General features: G+C 40.8%; 1 protein-coding gene across 1 annotated transcript; it reads right to left on the reverse strand.

Moving 5' to 3' along the window:
• Window positions 1-1,998: 1,998 nt before the first annotated feature.
• Window positions 1,999-14,310, reverse strand: LOC115149617 (zinc finger protein 180-like; the record flags this gene model as incomplete). The annotated part of the gene is made up of 3 exons (XM_029692568.1): window positions 1,999-2,085; window positions 13,559-13,736; window positions 13,835-14,310. Coding segments are annotated over 3 exons (741 nt in total), but the record flags the coding sequence as incomplete, so codon positions are not given.
• Window positions 14,311-27,711: the final 13,401 nt, after the last annotated feature.

Genomic DNA, 27,711 nt, shown 5'->3' on the forward strand with positions numbered 1-27,711 from the left:
GCAACCTTGAGCTAGGGATGGTAAAGAGTGGGCATTTTCCTCTGTGCAGGAAAACCTTTCCCTGGTAGAGTCAATTTTCAGGTGAGTGCATTTTTCCCTATGTTTAGTCCAATGTTGGTTTTGACATACTTTGGAACAGTACAGTGTCTCTTTACATGATGAACATTGTTTCAGGTTCTCAAATGAATCTTCTCTGGCACAATTTGCACATTTCTGGGACTTTTTGGTAGCTACGGTTAACACTCGTCCCTCAGCGGTAACCCTTCCCCGTTTAAAGGGGCCTCTCTTGATGGTCGGACTCCCCGGATGTTACATCCAGCTTGGAAATGTTCTCCACTCCCACATCGGAAGCAGTGTGTGCAGCGTGCATCTGTTCTGGCCTGCTGGCAGACAAAACACCTCCTTGGAGCTTGAGCAGAGCGGTTGGTATACAGGTTAGGTGCATATTGCTGCTGCGCAGGGTCAGGTGCTTGGGGCTGACTGTAGTTGCTGTAATACTGCTGCTGGGAAACAGGTGGCTGGGGGTCCCTATCGGGCCTCCTAACTGGAGGTGGGGCATAGACACAAGGCAGTGACTGAAACATAGGCTGCTGTAATGTCTCCTTAATCTGAGCAATCTCTGCACTGAGACCTTTTAGAGAAGCTACACCTGTCTTAAGTTCAGCTAACTCTGTTAACAGTTCTGCGGATATCTTAGCTTTGGCTTCCTTCACAGGACACTTTGCAGATGGCGTATCTTCTAACTGGACTACACTTACCGTTGTAGCAGGCTGTGGAGAATTAAACCGCCTTTTGTTTCGTCTTTCTATCTCATTAGCACAAGCAATGTTAAGCTTCTCTAGCAAAACCTCATCTGATGTTTCGCTATCTAGCAGGAGAGGCTGCATGTCTATCCTGATACTGTCACTCTGGAGACCTGTAAGGACTGTGTGTAAACACATGCGCTGGACTAGAGCAGGGTCATACTTAAGCCCTGATTCTGACTCCTGGGATGCAAACAGTACTTTCTGCCTCAAATCTAAGACGCGCATCAGGAAGCTTTGAGGGTCTCCTTGCTATGCTGTGCTTCTGAAGCTAGCTGTTTGTAAAGCTCTGTTGCACTCTTCTCTTGGAAGTGGGAACGCAGGATACATCTAAGTGTGGTAAGAGTTAGCTGGGGTTTACCTTCCAAGTAGCTGCGTAGCTGTGAGCCTGGAGAAATAGCCCTGACTACTGCGTCTACTATTTCTACCTCAGGATAGCCTCTGTTAAGTCCATTCTCAATCTGATGGGCAAGGCTGGAAAAAATCAGTTTATCTTTCTGGCCCGGTTCACCTATCTGACCAGAAATTTTAAACTCTTTGCGCCAATATGAGCTGGGCTGTGCACTGGGTGAGAGCGGCACGCTCACCTGAAGATTAGCATGGGGTTGGGGCTGACGCAGAGAATCACTGGCTTTGGCTGCAGTAATCTGCTCAGTTCCCACCCCTTGTTGTGGGGTTGCAGTTCTCAGTTCCTCTATTCTGTGATGTGTTCCGGCTGTTTCAATATCATGGTCAGTCTGCCCTGTTTTGTTATCTATGCCACTGATCATCTCTGTCATTTTGTCTTTAAGTAGCAACAATTCCGACATGCCGCCATCTTCTAACTCTGCAGCTTCCTCTCTTTCAAGGAACATCATGATGTGGGTCATCAATGATATGCGGGATTTGTCTTGAACATCTCTTCTCTGTTCGCCTGAGATGTCAAGGAAATCACATAACTCTAGTAACTTGTCTTTAGTCAGGGTGTGCAATTCTCCTACTACCTCTTCCTGTAGTTCTTCCAAGGCGGTCGTCATGTTGACAGAACAGGAGGAACTTTTACTGTGCAGGAGTTGACTCTGAATTAGATGGTCCTTACTGTCTCTGATGGTCGATCAATGGCCTCAGCTGACACGTACTTAACCACCAACTTCCAGCTCTCCTCGAACCGCAACACTTTCCTCACTGCAGCCAGCCTGAGTTGTTATGTGGGGATTTAGCTGGCTCGGAATTCAGCGACCAGGATGTGGAAACTGGACATCTGAGCAGCCATCTCAGCGGAGCCTCCAAAAATGTTACGCCCCTGAAAAAGGGGAGAAATAATCACGAGAGTGATACGGTATTGTTTCCTCAATGAGAACTTTTACTGTAATGAGGAAAAGACCACGATTTCCCCGCGAACTTGGGTGGAGACCAGAGCAATCGATCTCAGGCTCGTGGATTAAAGAGCATTTAGTAGATCACAGATGAACACTTTTCCCCTTCAATTAGGCACCACAAAATAAAGTAATCAATATAACGTTTACACATTCCTTTTCCAATTCTTACCTTTTGTACGCTTGATGGATTTTAACTTTTTAACACAATTATATGAATGTTATCCATCTCTATCAACTAATACAGAATGCATGATCTTTTTAACCTTAGATGTTTTAAGATCCTCACATACTATGCACTTACTAATACTTTTTAATGTATAACAGGCTATGAGTATTTCCTTTAACCTGTCACACATTCACTACTGTAAGTCGCTCTGGATAAGAGTGTCTGCTAAATGACTAAAACGTTTCAAAAATATATGTTTAAGAGTTTTATCTCTTATTCTTTTCTGTATGTTTTTGAAACTGCACTGTTTGGGCTCGTAAGTTTATTTTTGGGCTCGTTCCAAGGGGATGAGGGTTCTAGAAGATAGTGAGTTTAAGGAAGAAAGAAGAAAAAAATAACATGATTGTATATTATTATTTAAATGCGTGTTTTTAATTGTTGACAGCCAGTAGACACCATGTTTATATTGGTGAAGGTGAAGCATTGTAGTTGGTTATAATGTGAAATGGAAGTTGTTTTCTGTTGGTGGTGAGCAAACTGTCCAACAAAAATATAGTATATATTTGTTGTCTTAAGGGGGAAGGTGTTACAGGCTTTGGTTTTTCCATTTATGTTTTGAGGTTGGACTTTAGCACGTCTAGCTCGTTAGCACGTCTAGCCCGTCAGCACGTCTAGCCCGTCTCGCTCGTTAGCCCGTCTCGCTCGTTAGCACGTCTCGCTCGTTAGCACGTCTCGCTCGTTGGCACGTCTAGCTCGTTAGCACGTAGGACGCACTGATTGGTGTCACCTCGTTAGTCAGTATGTGTTACACCTGTGCTGGCTTGTCCATCTCGTTAGTGGGAAGGTGTTTCACCTGAGCTGGTCCAGGTTCTATTTAAGAGTGTCTGGCCCAGTGCTCCAGTTGTCTTGATACATGTGGAGAGTCAACACCTTTAGTTGTTCCACCTTTTTGGTTTGCTTCCTGTCTTTAAGTTTGGTGTGGGTTTTTCTTTTGTTTTCCTCTTCTTGGGCAGATTTAGTGGGTCTCATGGTGGGTGTCTTTTAGGTCCCAGTTGATGTTACTAGTCAACTTTCAGTGGACACCCCCATAGTGTCTTTCAGAGCCCCTCCTAAAAAACAAGCTTATATTTTGGGTTGGATATTGCACCCAATTAATATTTTAATCAATGGAATTTCTTTAAGGTGCCCATAAGTCTTTAAGTTGTTAATTTACTTTTTTATCCTCTTATGTTTTGTTGTGTACTAAATATTTGTTTATTTTCATTGTTTTTCTCCCCTGTGAAGCCATTTAGTTGCATCCATGTCTGAAATGTGCTGTATAAATAAAGCTTGATTTGTACATATTGCAAAACAAATTAACCTAATGATCGACCAATCAACAGACTTGCAAAACCAACTAACAAAAGCAACACATATTGGTCGTTCTTAGTATGAAAAACAGTATAAATTCAGTATATCTTCCACTGTCAATATAGTGCAAATGGTATGCATGTTTATCACTTTTCAACCAACCAGTTCATTTGTTGAAAATGAAAAATGTTGAACTCAACAATACATCAGAGGATTCAACTACTGAGAACTGAAACAAACAAATGGATCAAATAGATCAATCCCACTTTTCCAGCCTGCTGAAGGCGTGGTGGAGTGGTAAACACCACCCCCGGCTCTACCAGGGGCTTGAGGTGGTCTCCCACAGCTCTGCTTATGTCATGTTCTGTGGCCTTGCTGTTCCATTTCTTGACTGCCCCTGCAACACAGAAACACATTTAGTCATATATAAAACACTCAAAGTAATGGATATGGAGCATCTATGGCCTCAGTTACACCTGGCACCTAAATGTGACTTCTGTCATCTGATCACTCCAAGCTGCATATCGACCAGGATTAACATTCACACAGCCAAAAGGGATGAGAAATTACACCCATATCAGTGGACAATTTGCACTAATGTAAATAAACATGGATGATGGAACATATTCCCTTTTGCTGACGCGATGAACCACTAAGGGGACATAAATATTTACCATCTAAACCATGTGTGACCTCTCACCTCTCTGGCTGTAGAAGTGCTCTTCCTAACCAGTCCCTCAACAGCTCTCTGACTGAGCTCCACCCTCACTGGGTCTTCAGAGGAGAGGAAGGCTGAGGAGGGATGGAAGGATGAATGGATCAGTCAGTCAATAAAGTGTAGAGCTGCTGTCTATGCTGTCTGACAAAATCACTATTTTAGTAGTTCATTAAAGTAAATAAGGCTTTATGACTGCTGAATACCAACTATCAATCACTTAGATCATGTATTTTCAGGTAGAGATACATCCTTGGGACGTCCCTAGCCCGTTGAAGTTGACATTTAAAATGGTTAAGGTAGGGGTTAGGGTTTAGGCTAGGGATGTCCCAAGGATCCCAGATAGCATTGACCATTATGCATTCTTCTGTCTCTTTTACATAGCAGGTGTAAAAGAAACACAGACAAGGCAAGTAGGCTCGCAATGGATTATGGTCACTGTAGTTAATTACGTTTTATGCACTAAACTATGTAGAATATTGGCCTGTTGGAAACTACAACTCTACTACATCACACAGTTCAGTCTGGGTCTGATTTATCTCTAGAAAAACTACAACTCCCTACTACACCACACAGTTCAGTCTGGATCTGATTTATCTCTAGAGAAACTACAACTCCCTACTACACCACACAGTTCAGGCTGGATCTGATTTATCTCTAGAGAAACTACAACTCCCTACTACACCACACAGTTCAGGCTGGATCTGATTTATCTCTAGAGAAACTACAACTCCCTACTACATCACAAAGTTCAGTCTGGATCTGATTTATCTCTGTACAATGTTGTGAGGGAAAATCTATGTCAACCTCTTTAAGTTGATATGACTTCTGTGTTGAAGGATCATTTTAAGGTTGAGAAGTTTATGTGGGTCTGTAACCACACACCCTTTCGACAGACAGGCCAAAGGCGCTTGGCCCAATTCAGGGAACCGTTGATCTACTTCAGAGGAACTGTGTCTAGAGTGATTCCCTGTTGTTTTGACACCTCACTAGAAGACTAGAATAACTAACTGTTGCTACAGAACGAGACGACCAATTCACAGTTAGTCTGTGTCTCGTTCTCCACACACGTACACATACCAAGATCACGTGTTTTCTATATGCACAAGATAGTTTGACTATATAAGGCTTCTGAACTCCTTGTGTCATCGAGCTCTCGGCCTTCCACCTCAGAGTGTAGGGCTGACCAGCTACTTTATTGCAATTCTTATCAAATAAAGGTTGATTGTTTGAAGAAATGACAAAGTCTCTCCTTATTGGTTAGAAATTCCACCACAATGTGCAGTAACAATGATAGACCAGACTCATATCAGTTCACCGTCTCACCTCATACTGTATTGGAGCAGCAGCAGCTGACTGCCCGGTTCAACATCAGTTCACCGTCTCACCTCATACTGTATTGGAGCAGCAGCAGCTGACTGCCAAGTTCAACATCAGTTCACCGTCTCACCTCATACTGTATTGGAGCAGAGGCAGCTGACTGCCCAGTTCAACATCAGTTCACCGTCTCACCTCATACTGTATTGGAGCAGCAGCAGCTGACTGCCCGGTTCAACATCAGTTCACCGTCTCACCTCATACTGTATTGGAGCAGCAGCAGCTGACTGCCCAGTTCAACATCAGTTCAACGTCTCACCTCATACTGTATTGGAGCAGCAGCAGCTGACTTGATCGTTGATGCTAATCATCATGTTTGAATCTGAGAGTAAATAGAGCCGACTACACTCTAAAAATGAAGGGTTCAACTGGAGTTGTTCTCAGATCCCCTAAGAACCGTAGGGTTCTTGGTCAATGAAAAACAGCCCCAAAAGGTTCTTCAAAGAACTTGTTAGAAGGTGGGTTCATCGAGGAACCTCCGTTGTTGCTGGACTTCTTCCGGGAACTTCGCAATTACAACTGAAAACGATGGTGACAAGTTTGGATGCGACAACAGTTAAAAAGGTTAAGTTGGGTTGATGTTTGGCTCTGAATATGTCTCGAAATCATTTATTATAATAATATAACATACTAATAATGAATAACGAAGACAATTCTGGTTTTCTGTGAATATCTTCCATAACGTTACTATAGTTAATGAACGTAAATATTAGAAAGCCGGGTTTGACCGTCGGCGTTGTATGAGCTACAGTACAGTACCGTTAGCTAGCTAGCTAACGTTATGTCCTAACTAGGCACAACTAGGTTTGGATTATTTCCTCAACTATATTCTATCCCATATATTGTATATCGTTTCCATAAAGCCAACAACAGCTCTTATTCCGTCCCTTTCTCTAATGTATTTTGTAATAAAATTAGCAAGTGTAGTAAGATCATTGCTTTACTTTACTAGGACTGGAGACCACAGCAGCGATTCTGCTCTTGCCCTACCTCTTCAATGAGGACCCGAGTGGACTTTATGTCCGTGACAAGGTATGTCTATGCACCAATCATCTGTTTCTTCATAAACATAGGTGTGCATGCTTATATAAAACTACAGCTGAACATTTGTTTTGTTCTTTGTTAATTGTGTGTGTATTAATCTTTTCTTACTTTTGTTGACACAGATTTCACCGCTCTTCACTCCTTTACTGCACATCGGTGGAAATCCATTTCACCATGAGAGTGAAATCCCGCTGGCCTTTGATGGGGAGAACATCCAGGCCCTCGAGGACGTCCCCATGAGAGTGAAATCCCGCTGGCCTTTGATGGGGAGAACATCCACGCCCTCGAGGACGTCCCCATGAGAGTGAAATCCCGCTGGCCTTTGATGGGGAGAACATCCAGGCCCTCGAGGACGTCCCCATGAGAGTGAAATCCCGCTGGCCTTTGATGGGGAGAACATCCAGGCCCTCGAGGACGTCCCCATGAGAGTGAAATCCCGCTGGCCTTTGATGGGGAGAACATCCAGGCCCTCGAGGACGTCCCCATGGGACTTGGGGCTCTGCTACGACTGGATTTTTATTTTCCCTTCAATTTCCCAAAAATGTCAGAAAAACAGTTATGTTGTTAAGTTACTGTGTTCTGGGGATAAGAGAAGTTGGGGTGAAGTTACCAGGGCCGGTCATAAAGATGGAAAACTTCCTAACATAACTAAGTGGATATGATATACAGACTAAAGCTGAAAAATCTGTATTTAGCATCAAGTCTACAATATTGTTAGTTTACCTGTGATTCATTTTTAATGTTGTTTTTATTGTACATTATTTTTGATTTTTTTTAAATGTCATGAAAATCACTATACAAAGTAAATGTATTATTTATTATGGTCTGACATGTCTGCAGAAATGTTGCAATTTTGTAATGTGTTTTGTTTGTTAAATTGTTTTGTAAATATTCATTCACATTTGTGGTGCCAGTAAATAAACAATGAATTATTTAAATCAATATTGTTATTATTATTAAAATGTTTTTATAATGGAGGGAGGGTGGACAGGGAGTTAAAAAATGAACCCCAAAAGGTTATTTGAGGAACCATTATAAGGGTTTCTTCAAATAACTTTTAGGGGTTCCCCCACAGTTTCAATTTGAAGAACCCCTACAGGATATTCCAGGAACCTTTACTTTTTAGAGTGTATATTGGTAAATGTCACCTTGTCCGAGAGACATTTACATAGTTATACACAGCCCATTTTGGGATGACTATTTTGGGGCGAAATAGCGGCCACAACAGACAGACCTGATATCGCCCATAATTCGACGTCCTTGGACGTCACGTGCTGACTGGGTATGACCAAAGTTATTCTATTTATCTACACTTTGAAGTACATTTTTACAATATAATAAATGTTTCTGATGCCACATCGCCCGTTTTCAAAGGGAGTCGTTGGTGTTTAGGGGTAGTCGCTTTTTAGCTTTTTGCCTGAAAGTATTTTCTCAACTGCGATACCAACTCCAGTCAGCAGATGGAGATGTGCGTCTTTCAGGCGATTCTGCCACTGTGACGTATAATCTAGTGGACGGGACGCTTCTTCAGCATCAACAGCTAGTCAGACACCTTGGTTCACTCTAACTTTATGGAAAAAGGTTTATTCAATAAATCTAGCAACTCCTCTCAAACTGGGAAGAACCCCCCCCCAGGCCTTAAGGGCAGTTTATTTCAAATGTAGTACCTGGACGGAGAAAATCCAATTAGCGTTTTATAGTTTCATCGTTAGGGTAACTTAACCTAAAGTGGACACACTCCCATCAGTTTCTGAGACAACTGGCCAGACTTTGTAGACTGTTTAATAATGCTTAAACCTCATCTTTATCAAATGATCCATTAAAGATACCAACTCAAAACCTACGTTCGTCTACATATGGGTTGTTTAAATTGTATCTAATTATATTCCCAGTATTACTTTATCAAATCTCTACTAATCGATTATACACACATACAATTCATCATATTTTCATATAGTCACAGAATCCATAGAAAACGTAAGAAATTCTCAGGTAGTCACAACAACCATTCCATTTGCTTTTTCAAGGACTCTCCATAGCTACGAAGAAGCTCTCCAAACATACTCCCAGCAGAACCAAAAATAAACTTGTTTCCCAGACAATGACCATGGGATCCTCAACGGTTCTCTAACCTCCCAGAGACCACGGCAAAATCAAGCCTCCCAGGAACTATAGACCTTCCGCTGCTTTCTAAAATATCATCCCGCTTATTATCCACATTTCAATCATCTGATTCAGCATATTTCTATATGTTACTATCCAGACGACAGATTAAGACTCATTTCCACAGTCACACAACTCTCATATCACAGTCACACAACTCTCATATCACAGTCACACAACTCTCATATCACAGTCACACAACTCTCATATCACAGTCACACAACGCTCATATCACAACTCTCATATCACAGTCACACAACTCTCATATCACAACTCTCATATCACAGTCACACAATTCTCATATCACAGTCACACAACTCTCATACCACAGTCACACAACTCTCATACCACAGTCACACAACTCTCATACCACAGTCACACAACTCTCATATCACAGTCACACAACTCTCATATCACAGTCACACAACTCTCATATCACAGTCACACAACTCTCATATCACAGTCACACAATGCTATTCCCAAACATACCTAATTAATTAGTTTTTCAACAATATTTTAACCTGCAGGAATATTTTCAAATTTGTATCTCATAGTTAGTTCCTAGGATAATGAATCAAATACATTTACATCTTTCAATACTTCTAAAATGGGGTCCAGGTTTAAAACAATTACAGGTTTAAAACAATTACAGGTTTAAAACAATTACAGGTTTAAAATAATTACAGGTGCACCTTACTATCTTATACTATATCATAAATGGTCTTAACTAGTAAACACAGATTCTAGTTTTTATCCAGTTTGCACAGATGGCTGACTCAGGCTCAGATTCTACTGACTGGGCCCTGTTTACACCTCCACACAGGAATACACACTCAGAGCCTCCTGACTGGGCCCTGTTTACACCTACACACAGGAATACACACTCAGAGCCTCCTGACTGGGCCCTGTTTACACCTCCACACAGGAATACACACTCAGAGCCTCCTGACTGGGCCCTGTTTACACCTCCACACAGGAATACACACTCAGAGCCTACTGACTGGGCCCTGTTTATACCTCCACACAGGAATACACACTCAGAGCCTCCTGACTGGGCCCTGTTTACACCTCCACACAGGAATACACACTCGGAGCCTACAAGGATTTTCTAAAAACTCCACTTTGCGTGTTTCACTCACCTCTTCCTTTTTAAACTACGTTCGAGATGTGGTATCCACTCGGCTCGCTGCCTCTCAGATCAAAGGTGGGTCCATTTGCTCCGTTCCCGCAGTGTGGTTTCCCTGAGATCCCAAGTTTGAGGGATCCCTGGTGCACCACTTACCCAGGTCGGCAGGAGCGGTCACCAAGTCAAGATTCACATCCCCATCGCAAATTGTGGTGGTTAATTTCTTTAATATCAATTGAGGAGACAAATTTATCACACAAATTTATCCCACTTATAAGGGAGCAGGTCAATACAACACACAAATAAAGTCAATCAATTGAGTGCCCTACGATAATGATGGCTGGTCGACGAATCACCCCCAGATGATTCATTGAGAGATGAATCACCCCCCGATGATTCGTTGAGAGATGAATCACCCCCAGATGATTCGTTGAGAGATGAATCACCCCCAGATGATTCGTTGAGAGATGAATCACCCCCAGATGATTCGTTGAGAGATTAATCACCCCCAGATGATTCGTTGAGAGATGAATCACCCCCAGATGATTCATTGAGAGCCACGAGACAAAAGTACAAAGGTCTTTTACAGCCAAGATACACCCCTTTCAACCTACATGACCAACAACAGATGTATAGAACGGGTCACAAGGTTAAGATTTGTATGAAAGACACTTATAATTCTCAGCAGAGTGTATCTGCTGTAAAAACAGTACTCTGTGTAGAGACCAGGGTCTGGCCCTGGGGTCATCTCTCCCTCGTACCATATAGAACAGAAACATTAACTCATGTTCTGGAATGCGGTCTCTTTAGGTTTTATCAACCAAAAGACATTGTAAATCTCCTGTCAGTGTTTTCTCCCAGAGGCCCATCCTCAGTAGAACACAGAAACAATAGTTCTAAGAACCCTCTATTCTGTTAATAAAACAACCATTTGATGCAATAAAAGTAATATAACATAATCTTGCAGTTTTGCTCACAGTGTCCACTGAAAGTTGACTAGTAACAACAACTGGAACCTAAAAGACACCCACCATGAGAAACAAAAGGAAAAACCCAAACCAAACTTAAAGACAGGAAGCAAACCAAAAAGGTGGAGCAACTAAAGGTGTTGACTCTCCACATGTATCAAGACAACTGGAGCACTGGGCCAGACACTCTTAAATAGAACCTGGACCGGCTCAGTTGAAACACCTTCCCACTAACGAGATGGACAAGCCAGCACAGGTGTAACACATACTGACTAACGAGGTGACACCAATCAGTGCGTCCTACGTGCTAACGAGCTAGACGTGCTAACGAGCTGGACGTGCTAACGAGCTAGACGTGCTAACGAGCTGGACGTGCTAACGAGCTAGACGTGCTAACGAGCTAGACGTGCTAAAATCCAAACCTCAAACCATAAATGGAAAAACCAAAGCCTGTAACACCTTCCCCCTTAAGACAACAAATATATCATATATTTTTTATGGACAAGTTTGCTCACCACCAACAGAAAACAACTTCCATTTCTCATTATAATCAACTACAATGCTTCACCTTCACCAATATAAACATGGTGTCTACTGGCTGTCATCAAGAAAAAAATATTTTCCCCCACTAGCTTCTAGAACTCTCATCTTACCTAAAACTCACTAGCTTCTAGAACTCTCGTCTTCCTAAAACTCACAAGCTTCTAGAACTCTCGTCGTCCTAAAACTCACTAGCTTCTAGAACTCTCGTCTTCCTAAAACCCACTAGCTTCTAGAACTCTCGTCCCCTTGGAAAGAACCCCAAAATAAACTCAAATCAAATTGTATTAGTCACGTGTGCCGAATACAACAGGTGTAGACCTGTAGACCTAACAGTGAAATGCTGACTTACGAGCCCCTAACCAACAGTGCAGTTTCAAAAACATACAGAAAAGAATAAGAGATAAAACTAATCTCCAACACGGAAAAACGTGTCAAAATAAATTGCGATCCATGGTAACACACTGGTTAAACGCAAAACACAAATCTTTTTGACTGCCCACCCTTGAGACAAACCAAGAAGTCCTTACCACGGACATGTCAGAGCTTCTCTCTCTTTTCAGGGTTCACTAGATAGGCATGTTGTTGGATCGGGGCCCAGTCCCCAATGTCATGCTCTAGTACATTTGGTTTGGCACATCTGAGAATGAACCCTGATATTCTAAAAGCAGGATAACAATGTCAATATAGTTGTACCCAAAAATGGTCAGTTGGTTGCATGAATAAGTATTACATGAATTGTAAATATGAAATATCAAACCAAATGTACACCCCTTTGTTAATACATATTGACAATAATGAACCTAATGGTGAGGCATGAAATAATAAAAAAAATCTGATTTTGTCAGGCTGAATGTTTGAAATTTTTTACATTTTACATTTTAGTCATTTAGCAGACGCTCTTATCCAGAGCGACTTACAGTAGTGAATACATATATTTCATTAAAAAAAAAAATTGTACTTTTTTTATTTTATTTTTTATAAATATGAGGTGATTTGAGTCATGCTTCTTCAGTAGTGGAATAAAGACAATTAGCACTTGAATGTTGTAAAGAAATACTGGAGTGATGTAGGATTGTTAATAAAATTGATTATAGACCAATTTATTATACTGCGTCCATGTGTATAGGCTGCAACTACGTTGAAATGAAGTTGTTTTCAAGTCATTGACAAAACGACCAGAAAAGACATCTTTTCAACTTTCACTTTCAACAACAACCGAACATATATTGGAAGTCGGGCATAGTCTTATTTTCAACGTCTTTTCAATGACATTTGGCTAAATGAGAATAGTGCAATGTCAAAACACAGTTTTAACGTGTCCAAATCAATAACCAATATGTAGAAACAGTTTGTGATAAATTTAAAACCTAAACATTTTGAAGTGTTGCATTTTGATTCAAGTGGGTAACCAACGTGGTAAGCGTAACACATTTTTTTTTGTCACTTTTTATTAAATCTCATAAATAGTAACTCTTCCATTTCAGAGCCTGGATTTTCCCCCCCGAGGCTAATATCCATATCATGCTGAAATCAATAGAACAGGGGGCAAATGTTTAGGGTTCTACATTGTGACATCATTAAAATACTCCTTCTACAATGTTTAAACATTCTACATTGTGACATCATTAATATACTCCTACTACAATGTTAAAACATTCTACATTGTGACATAATTAAAATACTCCTACTACAATGTTAAAACATTCTACATTGTGACATTATTTCATTGATATCATGAAACAACTCCTTCATGTATTTTCTGATGTTTAATCAGAGGTCTTTTACTAGAGTATCTCTTCCCACATTGATCACAGCTATAAGGTTTCTCTCCTGTGTGTGTTCTCTGGTGTATAGTCAGCTGGCCAGATGTAGTAAAACTCTTCCCACATTGATCACAGCTAAAAGGTTTCTCTCCTGTGTGTGTTCTATGGTGTATCTTCAGATGGCTAGAACAAAAAAAACTCTTCCCACATTGAGTACAGCTATATGATTTCTCTCGTATCTCTCCTGTGTGTGTTCTATGGTGTACCTTCAGACTGCTAGAACAAAAAAAACTCTTCCCACATTGAGTACAGCTATATGATTTATCTCCTGTGTGTGTTCTATGGTCTACCTTCAGATGACTAGAACGAAAAAAAACTCTTCCCACATTGAGTACAGCTATATGGTTTCTCTTGTTTCTCTCCTGTGTGTTCTCTGATGTGATATCAGGCTTCTTGACTGGGTAAAACTCTTTCCACATTGAGTACAGCTAAAAGGTTTTTCTCCTGTGTGTTTTTTCTGGTGTCTCTTCAGACAGCTAGAACGAAAAAAACTCTTCCCACATTGAGTACAGCTATATGGTTTCTCTCGTTTCTCTCCTGTGTGTGTTCTCTGATGTGATATCAGGCTTCTTGACTGGGTAAAACTTTTTCCACATTGATTACAGCTAAAAGATTTCTCTCCTGTGTGTGTTCTCTGGTGTGATACCAGGCTACTTGACTGAGTAAAACCCTTGCCACACTGATCACAGCCATATGGCTGCTCTCCTGTGTGTGTTCTCTGGTGTGATACCAGGCTACTTGACTGAGTAAAACCCTTGCCACACTGATCACAGCCATATGGCTGCTCTCCTGTGTGTGTTCTCTGGTGTGATACCAGGCTACTTGACTGAGTAAAACTCTTGCCACACTGATCACAGCTATAAGGCTTCTCTCCTGTGTGTGTTCTCTGGTGTGATACCAGGTGGCTTGACTGAGTAAAACTCTTCCCACATTGATTACAGCTATAAGGTTTCTCTCCTGTGTGTACTCGCTGGTGTTTTTTCAATTCTGATGAAGACTTGAAACGTTTCCCACAGTCAGAGCAGCAGTGAGGTTTCTTTCCTGTGGGTCTCTGATGGTGTTTCTTGAGGTGTCCTGATGTGGAGAGACTCTTCTCTGCCTTGTCAGCTTCACGATGTTGTTGAGGCTCCCCAGAGGATCCATGATAGTCACGTCTCTCTCCTGTATGAACGTCAAAGTCAGACAGTCAATATAGTGAATGTTTAAATGTTTTTTGACATTGACAAATGTCGTCTAAGTCTTGTTTTACTTTGATTTTGGTCCACCAGCCACTGTATCAGGCAGATGATAGAATATACCAGCCACTGATTTTTTACCAGCCCAAATATTTTTTTGCCATGACTGCTTACACCAAAAATCACAACAACAAGAAACTAATGAGCAGCTTGGCAATGTTTGTAAAACAAGAAATGTAATTATGAAGTAATGTGGTATATTGCTCAATGTAATTACATTTTTGTGACAAGAGACTTTTAACCAATGTGTTAAAATAATTCATTTAGATACAATAGTAATGATGAACATGAAGAATCACCAAAGTGCCTCCATAACACATCACTACACACCACACTGTCCTGCCAGATAAACTGCTGATCACTACACACCACACTGTCCTGACAGATAAACTGATCACCACACACCACACTGTCCTGCCAGATAAACTGATCACTACACACCACACTGTCCTGCCAGATAAACTGATCACTACACACCACACTGTCCTGACAGATAAACTGCTGCCTTATTATTATAGTTCAGGGCTCTACGCTGACATGTGTTTCTAAGTTTATATACTGAACAAAAATATAAACGCAACATGGAAAGTGTTGGTCCCATGTTTCATGAGGGATCGTCTGAGGAGGGGAGGGGCTGAGGAGTATTTCTGTCTGTAATAAAGCCCTTTTGTGTGGAAAACCTAATTCTGATTGGCTGGGTCTTGTGCCCCAGTGGGTGGGCCTACGGCAGCAGAACCTGCCCAGTCGTGAAACCCATAGATTAGGGCCTAATGAATATATTTCAATTGACTTCTATGAACTGTAACTCAGTAAAATCTTTGAAGTTGTCGCATGTTGCGTTTATATTTTTTGTTGAGTATAGTTAGGAGCTGGACAATTGCACAGTAACAGAATTACACCAGACTCTGATTTTTCATTTTAAAATGTGTGCAAAACAAAAACCATTGCTGCTTTAAAACCACGTTTGTGTTCATCAGTTCAACAACTGCAGGGTTTGTGCCCCGTTATTAAATAATAGTATTTACTGGTGTTAATCTGACCTTCTGTCTCCTCCTCCTCTTTCACTTCAAAAACTGCATCCTCCTCTTCCTCTTTTACAGTAACATCCTCCTCCTCTTTCACTCTGAACGCATCTTCCTCTTCTTTCACTGTAACGTCTTTCTCTTCTTCTTTCACTGTAACAGCCTCACCCTCTACTTCTTGTTTTACTGTAACATCCTCCTCTTCCTTCTCCTCTTTCACGACAATGTTCAGCCTCAGAGCTTCTTTCTCCGTCCAGCAGACCTCCTCTTGTTTAACAGGAGGGGAGTAGTTTAGGGAGCTCATGTTCGGGGATGTTAGCTAGCTAGCTATCATTAGCGACTAGGCTAATGCTAACTTAACCAGCCAGCTACTATAGCTGACTAATACAAAATAACGTAATATTAAATTAAATAGGTTAACAAGTAGATACGACAGAAGTGTGTCTAAAACACAGTAGCTAATATAGACCGAAAGCGTATAAATAGCTTGAATCTTTCGGCTATGTTGGCTAGCAAGCTACCGAGGTGGTTGACGAGCTGTTTATGAAGAACCGTCCACTAGATTATACGTCACGCTGCAGCATCGCCTGAAAGACGCACATCGCCGTCTGCTGACTGGAGGGAAACGCAGTTGAGGATCACATTTTATTTTCAGACTAAGATTATTTTACATGGATTTAATTAAATAATACTATTGAGACATACAAAGACAGGAATGTGGTGATTGATTAGTGAGAATACATTTTTTTTACTACAGCACATTTAAGGCAGTTTCATTCAGTCAAACAACATATAAATAAGTAGCCAGCTACTGTAGCTCTATACTGCTGCTACATGGTGTAACAATACATCATGTAGATGTATATAATGAACAGACTAGGTCTATACTGCTCCTACATGGTGTAACAATACATCATGTAGATGTATATAATGAACAGACTAGGTCTATACTGCTGCTACATGGTGTAACAATACATCATGTAGATGTATATAATGAACAGAATAGGTCTATACTGCTCCTACATGGTGTAACAATACATCATGTAGATGTATATAATGAACAGACTAGGTCTATACTGCTGCTACATGGTGTAACAATACATCATGTAGATGTATATAATGAACAGACTAGGTCTATACTGCTGCTACATGGTGTAACAATACATCATGTAGATGTATATAATGAACAGACTAGGTCTATACTGCTGCTACATGGTGTAACAATACATCATGTAGATGTATATAATGAACAGACTAGGTCTATACTGCTCCTACATGGTGTAACAATACATCATGTAGATGTATATAAGGAACAGACTAGGTCTATACTGCTGCTACATGGTGTAACAATACATCATGTAGATGTATACTACCGTTCAAAAGTTTGGGGACACTTAGAAATGTCCTTGTTTTTTTTTGTAAACAGTGTGCTGGCTTTCTCGTTCTTTAATAACAAAGCTTTTGTAAACAGTGTTTTTCTATGCAGCAGTTCAACCATGAAGGCCGGATTCCCTCAGTCTCTGAACAGTTGATGTTGAGATATGTCTGTTACTTGAATAAATTAACAAAAAAATTCCACAAATTAACATTTCACTAGGCACACCTGTTAATTGAAATCAATTCCAGGTGACTACTTCATGAAGCTGGTTAAGAGAATGCCAGAGTGTGCAAAGCTGTCATCAAGACAAAGGGTGAAATATCTTTTGATTTGTTTAACAATTTTTTGGCTACTACATGATTCCATATGCTTTATTTCATAGTTTTGATGTCTTCATTATTATTCTACAATGTAGAAAATAGTAAAAATAAAAACCCTTGAATGAGTAGGTGTGTCCAAACTTTTGACTGGTACTGTATGTAAATGTGATATTTCACTTGTTGTTTTTGTTACATTTGAAACATTTATAAAAACCTGTTTTTGCTTTGTCATTATGGGGTATTGTGATGTCATTATGGGGTATTGTGATGTCATTATGGGGTATTGTGATGTCATTATGGGGTATTGTGATGTCACTTTGGGGTATTGTGATGTCATTATGGGGTATTGTGATGTCACTATGGGGTATTGTGTGTAGATTGAGGGTAAAATATTGATTTAATCTATTTTAGAATAACGTAACAAATTGTGGAAAAAGTGAAGGGGTCTGAATACTTTCCGACTGCACTGTATATATAGGAGCAGTACTTAGTGACATCACTTCCTGAAACAGGAGGTACCAATATATAACATAGGTTCACAATATCAACATTCAATGTATCAAAATATATGACCAAGCTGGAAGTGTAAACGCCAGCCCAACCACAATCCTAGAGGTTCACTGATGATCAACCTCCTCCTTCACATCTGACTCCTGATGATCAACCTCCTCCTTCACATCTGACTCCTGATGATCAACCTCCTCCTTCACATCTGACTCCTGATGATCAACCTCCTCCTTCACATCTGACTCCTGATGATCAACCTCCTCCTTCACATCTGACTCCTGATGATCAACCTCCGCCTTCACATCTGACTCCTGATGATCAACCTCCTCCTTCACGTCTGACTCCTGATGATCAACCTCCTCCTTCACATCTGACTCTAGTGATCAATCCAGAGCATCTTCTTTTTGGGGGGAATCCCGATGGACGACGTCATCCAATAGGCCATCATCACGACCACCGCCCACAAGTTAATTGACATTCAGGTACATTGGCAGGTTCACAGGGAGAAACCCCCTGTTAGAAGCATGTCTAACGCTATTTAAAATCAATTTTTGCTGAAAAGTAGTGATGTGGAAACAAAGCTTCCTGAAGCATTGATGCTTTCCAGCCAATTGTCTCAAAAATAGGTTCATTACTCAAGGCTTTGAGCAATACAGAATTTAGAACAGCCACATTATTATAGATGACATCCCACACCGTAGCAGCATAGCCTTTATGTCATTATTATAGATGACACCCCACACCGTAGCAGCATAGCCTTTATGTCATTATTATAGATGACCTCCCACACCGTAGCAGCATAGCCTTTATGTCATTATTATAGATGACGTCCCACACCATAGCAGCATAGCCTTTATGTCATTATTATAGATGACATCCCACACCGTAGCACCATAGCCTTTATGTCATTATTATAGATGACGTCCCACACCGTAGCAGCATAGCCTTTATGTCATTATTATAGATGACGTCCCACACCGTAGCAGCATAGCCTTTATGTCATTATTATAGATGACGTCCCACACCGTAGCAGCATAGCCTTTATGTCATTATTATAGATGACGTCCCACACCGTAGCAGCATAGCCTTTATGTCATTATTATAGATGACATCCCACACCGTAGCAGCATAGCCTTTATGTCATTATTATAGATGACGTCCCACACCGTAGCAGCATAGCCTTTATGTCATTATTATAGATGACGTCCCACACCGTAGCAGCATAGCCTTTATGTCATTATTATAGACGACATCCCACACCGTAGCAGCATAGCCTTTATGTCATTATTATAGATGACGTCCCACACCGTAGCAGCATAGCCTTTATGTCATCTACTAAACCACTCACCGTGCTCGAGAGCATCAAATCCATGCCGCATTGTGGGTAAATGGTGACTGATTTATAAATAATAATGAGTAATTATTTATGATGCGAGGTGATTTGTAGATCAGTCAGTTGGCAGTCGCCTGCAGTGTCGAACAAGCCCAATACCAAACCAATCAGGTGGTTGTTTGATGAAATGAAGCTTCCGACGCCATTGATGACGTGCTGCTGATAAAGTGATACAGGCATCGGTACACTGCTTTGATGTTTACTGCTTAGCGATTTGGACACATGCCTCGTAGCTCCGGTATCAAACATAACATCCCCATCAAAAAGTTGACAAAACAAAAAGGAGCAAGCAGGTTGATTTCCTCTGTCGTTTTGAACCCACGGCAAGAGGCACCAGATCCTACTGTGCTAACGGGTTCCCTCTAGATAACACAACCACACAGTACATGGAAAGCATGAGGTGTGACTAACGTTTGCAAGCTTCAGCTAAATATCGAGCTAGCGTGACCTTCCTAGTCAAATCAAATCAAATCAAATGTATTTATATAGCCCTTCGTACATCAGCTGATATCTCAAAGTGCTGTACAGAAACCCAGCCTAGAACCCCAAACAGCAAGCAATGCATGTGAAAGAAGCACGGTGGCTAGGAAAAACTCCCTAGGAAAAAACGCCCTAGAAAAGGCCAAAAACCTAGGAAGAAACCGAGAGAGGAACCAGGCTATGAGGGGTGGCCAGTCCTCTTCTGGCTGTGCCGGGTGGATATTATAACAGAACATGGTCAAGATGTTAAAATAAATGACCAGCATGGTCAAATAATAATAATCATAGTAGTTGTCAAGGGTGCAACAAGCACGTCCGGTGAACAGGTCAGGGTTCCATAGCCGCAGGCAGAACAGTTGAAACTGGAGCAGCAGCACGGCCAGGTGGACTGGGGACAGCAAGGAGTCATCATGCCAGGTAGTCCTGAGGCATGGTCCTAGGGCTCAGGTCCTCCGAGAGAAAGAAAGAAAGAGAGAAAGAGAGAATTAGAGAGAGCATATTTAAATTCTCACAGGACACCGGATAAGACAAGAGAAATACTCCAGATGTAACAGACTGACCCTAGCCCCCCGACACATAAACTACTGCAGCGTAAATACTAGAGGCTGAGACAGGAGGGGTCAGGAGACACTGTGGCCCCATCTGATAAAACCCCCGGACAGGGCCAAACAGGCAGGATATAACCCCACCCACTTTTCCAAAGCACAGCCCCCACACCACTAGAGGGATGTCTCCAACCACCAACTTACCGTCCTAAGACAAGGCCGAGTATAGCCCACAAAGATCTCCACCACGGCACAACCCAAGGGGGGGGGGGGGGCGCCAACCCAGACAGGAAGACCACGTCAGTGACTCAGCCCACTCAAGTGACGCACCCCTCCCAGGGACGGCATGGAAGAACACCAGTACGCCAGTGACTCAGCCCCTGTAATAGGGTTAGAGGCAGAGAATCCCAGTGGAGAGAGGGGAACTGGCAAGGCAGAGACAGCAAGGGCGGTTCGTTGCTCCAGCCTTTCCGTTCACCTTCACACTCCTGGGCCAGACTATACTTAATCATAGGACCTACTGAAGAGATAAGTCTTCAGTAAAGACTTAAAGGTTGAGACTGAGTCTGCGTCTCTCACATGGGTAGGCAGACCATTCCATAAAAATGGAGCTCTATAGGAGAAAGCCCTACCTCCAGCTGGTTGCTTAGAAATTCTAGGGACAATTAGGAGGCCTGCGTCTTGTGACCGTAGCGTACGTGTAGGTATGTACGGCAGGACCAAATCGGAAAGATAGGTAGGAGCAAGCCCATGTAATGCTTTGTAGGTTAGCAGTAAAACCTTGAAATCAGCCCTTGCCTTAACAGGAAGCCAGTGTAGGGAGGCTAGCACTGGAGTAATATGATCAAATTTTTTGGTTCTGGTCAGGATTCTAGCAGCCGTATTTAGCACTAACTGAAGTTTGTTTAGTGCTTTATCCGGGTAGCCGGAAAGTAGAGCATTGCAGTAGTCGAGCCTAGAAGTAACAAAAGCATGGATTAATTTTTCTGCGTCATTTTTGGACAGAAAGTTTCTGATTTTTGCAATGTTACGTAGATGGAAAAAAGCTGTCCTTGAAGCAGTCTTGATACGTTCTTCAAAAGAGAGATCAGGGTCCAGAGTAACGCCGAGGTCCTTCACAGTTTTATTTGAGACGACTTTACAACCATCCAGATTAATTGTCAGATTCAACAGAAGATCTCTTTGTTTCTTGGGACCTAGAACAAGCATCTCTGTTTTGTCCGAGTTTAAAAGTAGAAAGTTTGCAGCCATCCACTTCCTTATGTCTGAAACACAGGCTTCTAGCGAGGGCAATTTTGGGGCTTCACCATGTTTCATTGAAATGTACAGCTGTGTGTCGTCCGCATAGCAGTGACATTTAACATTATGTTTTCGAATGACATCCCCAAGAGGAAAAATATATAGTGAAAACAATAGTGGTCCTAAAACGGAACCTTGAGGAACACCGAAATTTACAATTTATTTGTCAGAGGACAAACCATTCACAGAGACAAACTGATATCTTTCCGACAGATAAGATCTACACCAGGCCAGAACTTGTCCATGTAGACCAATTTGGGTTTCCAATCTCTCCAAAAGAATGTGGTGATCGATGGCATCAAAAGCGGCACTAAGATCTAGGAGCACGAGGACAGATGCAGAGCCTCGGTCTGACGTCATTAAAAGGTCATTTACCACCTTCACAAGTGCAGTCTCAGTGCTATGATGGGGTCTAAAACCAGACTGAAGCATTTCGTATACATTGTTTGTCTTCAGGAAGGCAGTGAGTTGCTGTGCAACAGCTTTTTCAAAATGTTTTGAGAGGAATTGAAGATTCGATATAGGCCGATAGTTTTTTATAATTTCTGGGTCAAGAGAGGCTTTATTACTGCCACTTTTAGTGAGCTTGGTACACATCCGGTGGATAGAGAGACGTTTATTATGTTCAACATAGGAGGGCCAAGCACAGGAAGCAGCTCTTTCAGTAGTTTAGTTGGAATAGGGTCCAGTATGCAGCTTGAGGGTTTGGAGGCCATGATTATTTTCATCATTGTGTCAAGAGATATAGTACTAAAACACTTTAGTATCTCCCTTGATCCTAGGTCCTGGCAGAGTTGTGCAGACTCAGGACAATGGAGCTTTGGAGGAATACCCAGATTTAAAGAGGAGTCCGTAATTTGTTTTCTAATGATCATGATCTTTTCCTCAAAGAAGTTCATAAATTTATTACTGCTGAAGTGAAAGCCATCCTCCATTTGCGAATGCTGCTTTTTAGTTAGCTTTGCGACAGTATCAAAAAGAAATTTCGGATTGTTCTTATTTTCCTCAATTAGGTTGGAAAAATAGGATGATCGAGCAGCAGTGAGGGCTCTTCGATACTGCACGGTACTGTCTTTCCAAGCTAGTCGGAAGACTTCCAGTTTGGTGTGGCGCCATTTCCGTTCCAATTTTCTGGAAGCTTGCTTCAGAGCTCATGTATTTTCTGTATACCAGGGAGCTAGTTTCTTATGACAGATGTTTTTAATTTTTAGGGGTGCAACTGCATCTAGGGTATTGCACAAGGTTAAATTGAGTTCCTCGGTTAGGTGGTTAACTGATTTTTGTCCTCTGACGTCCTTGGGTAGGCAGAGGGAGTCTGGAAGGGCATCAAGGAATCTTTGGGTTGTCTGAGAATTTATAGCACGACTTTTAATCTTCCTTGGTTGGGGTCTGAGCAGATTATTTGTTGCAATTGCAAACGCAATAAAATGGTGGTCCGATAATCCAGGATTATGAGGAAAAACATTAAGATCCACAACATTTATTCCATGGGACAAAACTAGGTCCAGAGTATGACTGTGGCAGTGAGTAGGTCCAGAGACATGTTGGACAAAACCCACTGAATCGATGATGGCTCCGAAAGCCTTTTGGAGTGGGTCTGTGGACTTTTCCATGTGAATGTTAAAGTCACCAAAAATTAGAATATTATCTGCTATGACTACAAGATCCGATAGGAATTCAGGGAACTCAGTGAGGAACACTGCATATTGCCCAGGAGGCCTGTAAACAGTAGCTATAAAAAGTGAGTGAGTAGGCTGCATAGATTTCATGACTAGAAGCTCAAAAGACGAAAACGTCATAGTCCCGTCTCTCAAATCAGTGAATCAACACAGGAAGGAGCAATGGATGGATAGTTCATTTATTTCCAAAGCTGCAATGATGGGACACACACAGTATGGATGAATGATCAGTAGTGATGGGATATAAATAGCACTCCTACAGCAATTCTCCATAAATCTGCCTTCTATAATAAACTAACAAAAAACTATCAAAATGTCTGTCAAAGTTATTGTGATCATATAGTGGATTTAACAATTCCTAATAATTTCTAATTTACTATAATAAAAATAATACATTGTTTCCATGTGTAATCTCATATTCACAACATCAGAATAAACTGTCATCCATTTTAGTATAAAAATATATCAAATTAACCTGAAATATTACTCAATGTCCCCCTCTGGTGGTGAAGACGTATAATCTCCCTAAACTAACAGAACAGGGCTGATAAACTGGCTGGTGTTCATGAGTTCATAAAACATATACTTTATACAGTTGTCATAAATTACCTGCATTGATGACACACACAGTGTGGATGAATGATCAGTAGTCGACAGGATATAAACAGCACTCCTAAAGAAGATGCAGTGTGGATGAATGATCAGGATATAAATAGCTCTCCTAAAGAAGATGCAGTATGGATGAATGATCAGTAGTGACAGGATATAAATAGCACTCCTATAGAAGATGCAGTGTGGATGAATGATCAGGATATAAATAGCACTCCTATAGAAGATGCAGTGTGGATGAATGATCAGGATATAAATAGCACTCCTATAGAAGATGCAGTGTGGATGAATGATCAGGATATAAATAGCACTCCTAAAGAAGATGCAGTGTGGATGAATGATCAGGATATAAATAGCACTCCTATAGAAGATGCAGTGTGGATGAATGATCAGGATATAAATAGCACTCCTATAGAAGATGCAGTGAGGATGAATGATCAGGATATAAATAGCACTCCTATAGAAGATGCAGTGTGGATGAATGATCAGGATATAAATAGCACTCCTATAGAAGATGCAGTGTGGATGAATGATCAGGATATAAATAGCACTCCTATAGAAGATGCAGTGTGGATGAATGATCAGGATATAAATAGCACTCCTATAGAAGATGCAGTGAGGATGAATGATCAGGAAATAAATAGCACTCCTATAGAAGATGCAGTGTGGATGAATGATCAGGATATAAATAGCACTCCTATAGAAGATGCAGTGTGGATGAATGATCAGGATATAAATAGCACTCCTATAGAAGATGCAGTGTGGATGAAAGATCAGGATATAAATAGCACTCCTATAGAAGATGCAGTGAGGATGAATGATCATGATATAAATAGCACTCCTATAGAAGACGCAGTGTGGATGAATGATCAGGATATAAATAGCACTCCTATAGAAGATGCAGTGAGGATGAATGATCAGGAAATAAATAGCACTCCTATAGAAGATGCAGTGTGGATGAATGATCAGGATATAAATAGCACTCCTATAGAAGATGCAGTGTGGATGAATGATCAGGATATAAATAGCACTCCTATAGAAGATGCAGTGTGGATGAATGATCAGGATATAAATAGCACTCCTATAGAAGATGCAGTGAGGATGAATGATCAGGATATAAATAGCACTCCTATAGAAGATGCAGTGTGGATGAATGATCAGGATATAAATAGCACTCCTATAGAAGATGCAGTGAGGATGAATGATCAGGAAATAAATAGCACTCCTATAGAAGATGCAGTGTTGATGAATGATCAGGTTATAAATAGCACTCCTATAGAAGATGCAGTGAGGATGAATGATCAGGATATAAATAGCACTCCTATAGAAGATGCAGTGTGGATGAATGATCAGGATATAAATAGCACTCCTATAGAAGATGCAGTGAGGATGAATGATCAGGATATAAATAGCACTCCTATAGAAGATGCAGTGTGGATGAATGATCAGGATATAAATAGCACTCCTATAGAAGATGCAGTGGGGATGAATGATCAGGATATAAATAGCACTCCTATAGAAGATGCAGTGAGGATGAATGATCAGGATATAAATAGCACTCCTATAGAAGATGCAGTGTGGATGAATGATCAGGATATAAATAGCACTCCTATAGAAGATGCAGTGTGGATGAATGATCAGGATATAAATAGCACTCCTATAGAAGATGCAGTGAGGATGAATGATCAGGATATAAATAGCACTCCTATAGAAGATGCAGTGAGGATGAATGATCAGGATATAAATAGCACTCCTATAGAAGATGCAGTGTGGATGAATGATCAGGATATAAATAGCACTCCTATAGAAGATGCAGTGTTGATGAATGATCAGGATATAAATAGCACTCCTATAGAAGATGCAGTGTGGATGAATGATCAGGATATAAATAGCACTCCTATAGAAGATGCTGTGTGGATGAATGATCAGGATATAAATAGCACTCCTATAGAAGATGCAGTGTGGATGAATGATCAGGATATAAATAGCACTCCTATAGAAGATGCAGTGGGGATGAATGATCAGGATATAAATAGCACTCCTATAGAAGATGCAGTGTGGATGAATGATCAGGATATAAATAGCACTCCTAAAGAAGATGCAGTGGGGATGAATGATCAGGATATAAATAGCACTCCTATAGAAGCTGCAGTGAGGATGAATGATCAGGATATAAATAGCACTCCTATAGAAGATACAGTGTGGATGAATGATCAGGATATAAATAGCACTCCTATAGAAGATGCAGTGAGGATGAATGATCAGGATATGAATAGCACTCCTATAGAAGATGCAGTGAGGATGAATGATCAGGATATAAATAGCACTCCTATAGAAGATGCAGTGTGGATGAATGATCAGGATATAAATAGCTCTCCTAAAGAAGATGCAGTGTGGATGAATGATCAGGATATAAATAGCTCTCCTAAAGAAGATGCAGTATGGATGAATGATCAGTAGTGACAGGATATAAATAGCACTCCTATAGAAGATGCAGTGTGGATGAATGATCAGGATATAAATAGCACTCCTATAGAAGATGCAGTGTGGATGAATGATCAGGATATAAATAGCACTCCTATAGAAGATGCAGTGTGGATGAATGATCAGGATATAAATAGCACTCCTATAGAAGATGCAGTGAGGATGAATGATCAGGATATAAATATCACTCCTATAGAAGATGCAGTGTGGATGAATGATCAGGATATAAATAGCACTCCTATAGAAGATGCAGTGTGGATGAATGATCAGTAGTGACAGGATATAAATAGCACTCCTATAGAAGATGCAGTGTGGATGAATGATTAGGATATAAATAGCACTCCTATAGAAGATGCAGTGTGGATGAATGATCAGGATATAAATAGCACTCCTAAAGAAGATGCAGTGTGGATGAATGATCAGGATATAAATAGCACTCCTATAGAAGATGCAGTGTGGATGAATGATCAGGATATAAATAGCACTCCTATAGAAGATGCAGTGAGGATGAATGATCAGGATATAAATAGCACTCCTATAGAAGATGCAGTGTGGATGAATGATCAGGATATAAATAGCACTCCTATAGAAGATGCAGTGGGGATGAATGATCAGGAAATAAATAGCACTCCTATAGAAGATGCAGTGTGGATGAATGATCAGGATATAAATAGCACTCCTATAGAAGATGCAGTGTGGATGAATGATCAGGATATAAATAGCACTCCTATAGAAGATGCAGTGTGGATGAATGATCAGGATATAAATAGCACTCCTATAGAAGATGCAGTGAGGATGAATGATCAGGATATAAATAGCACTCCTATAGAAGATGCAGTGTGGATGAATGATCAGGATATAAATAGCAGTCCTATAGAAGATGCAGTGAGGATGAATGATCAGGATATAAATAGCACTCCTATAGAAGATGCAGTGTGGATGAATGATCAGGATATAAATAGCACTCCTATAGAAGATGCAGTGTGGATGAATGATCAGGATATAAATAGCACTCCTATAGAAGATGCAGTGAGGATGAATGATCAGGTTATAAATAGCACTCCTATAGAAGATGCAGTGAGGATGAATGATCAGGATATAAATAGCACTCCTATAGAAGATGCAGTGTGGATGAATGATCAGGATATAAATAGCACTCCTATAGAAGATGCAGTGTGGATGAATGATCAGGATATAAATAGCACTCCTATAGAAGATGCAGTGTGGATGAATGATCAGGATATAAATAGCACTCCTATAGAAGATGCAGTGGGGATGAATGATCAGGATATAAATAGCACTCCTATAGAAGATGCAGTGTGGA

Source organism: Salmo trutta, chromosome 15 (genome assembly GCF_901001165.1).
Source record: "Salmo trutta chromosome 15, fSalTru1.1, whole genome shotgun sequence".
Lineage (NCBI taxonomy): Eukaryota > Metazoa > Chordata > Actinopteri > Salmoniformes > Salmonidae > Salmo > Salmo trutta.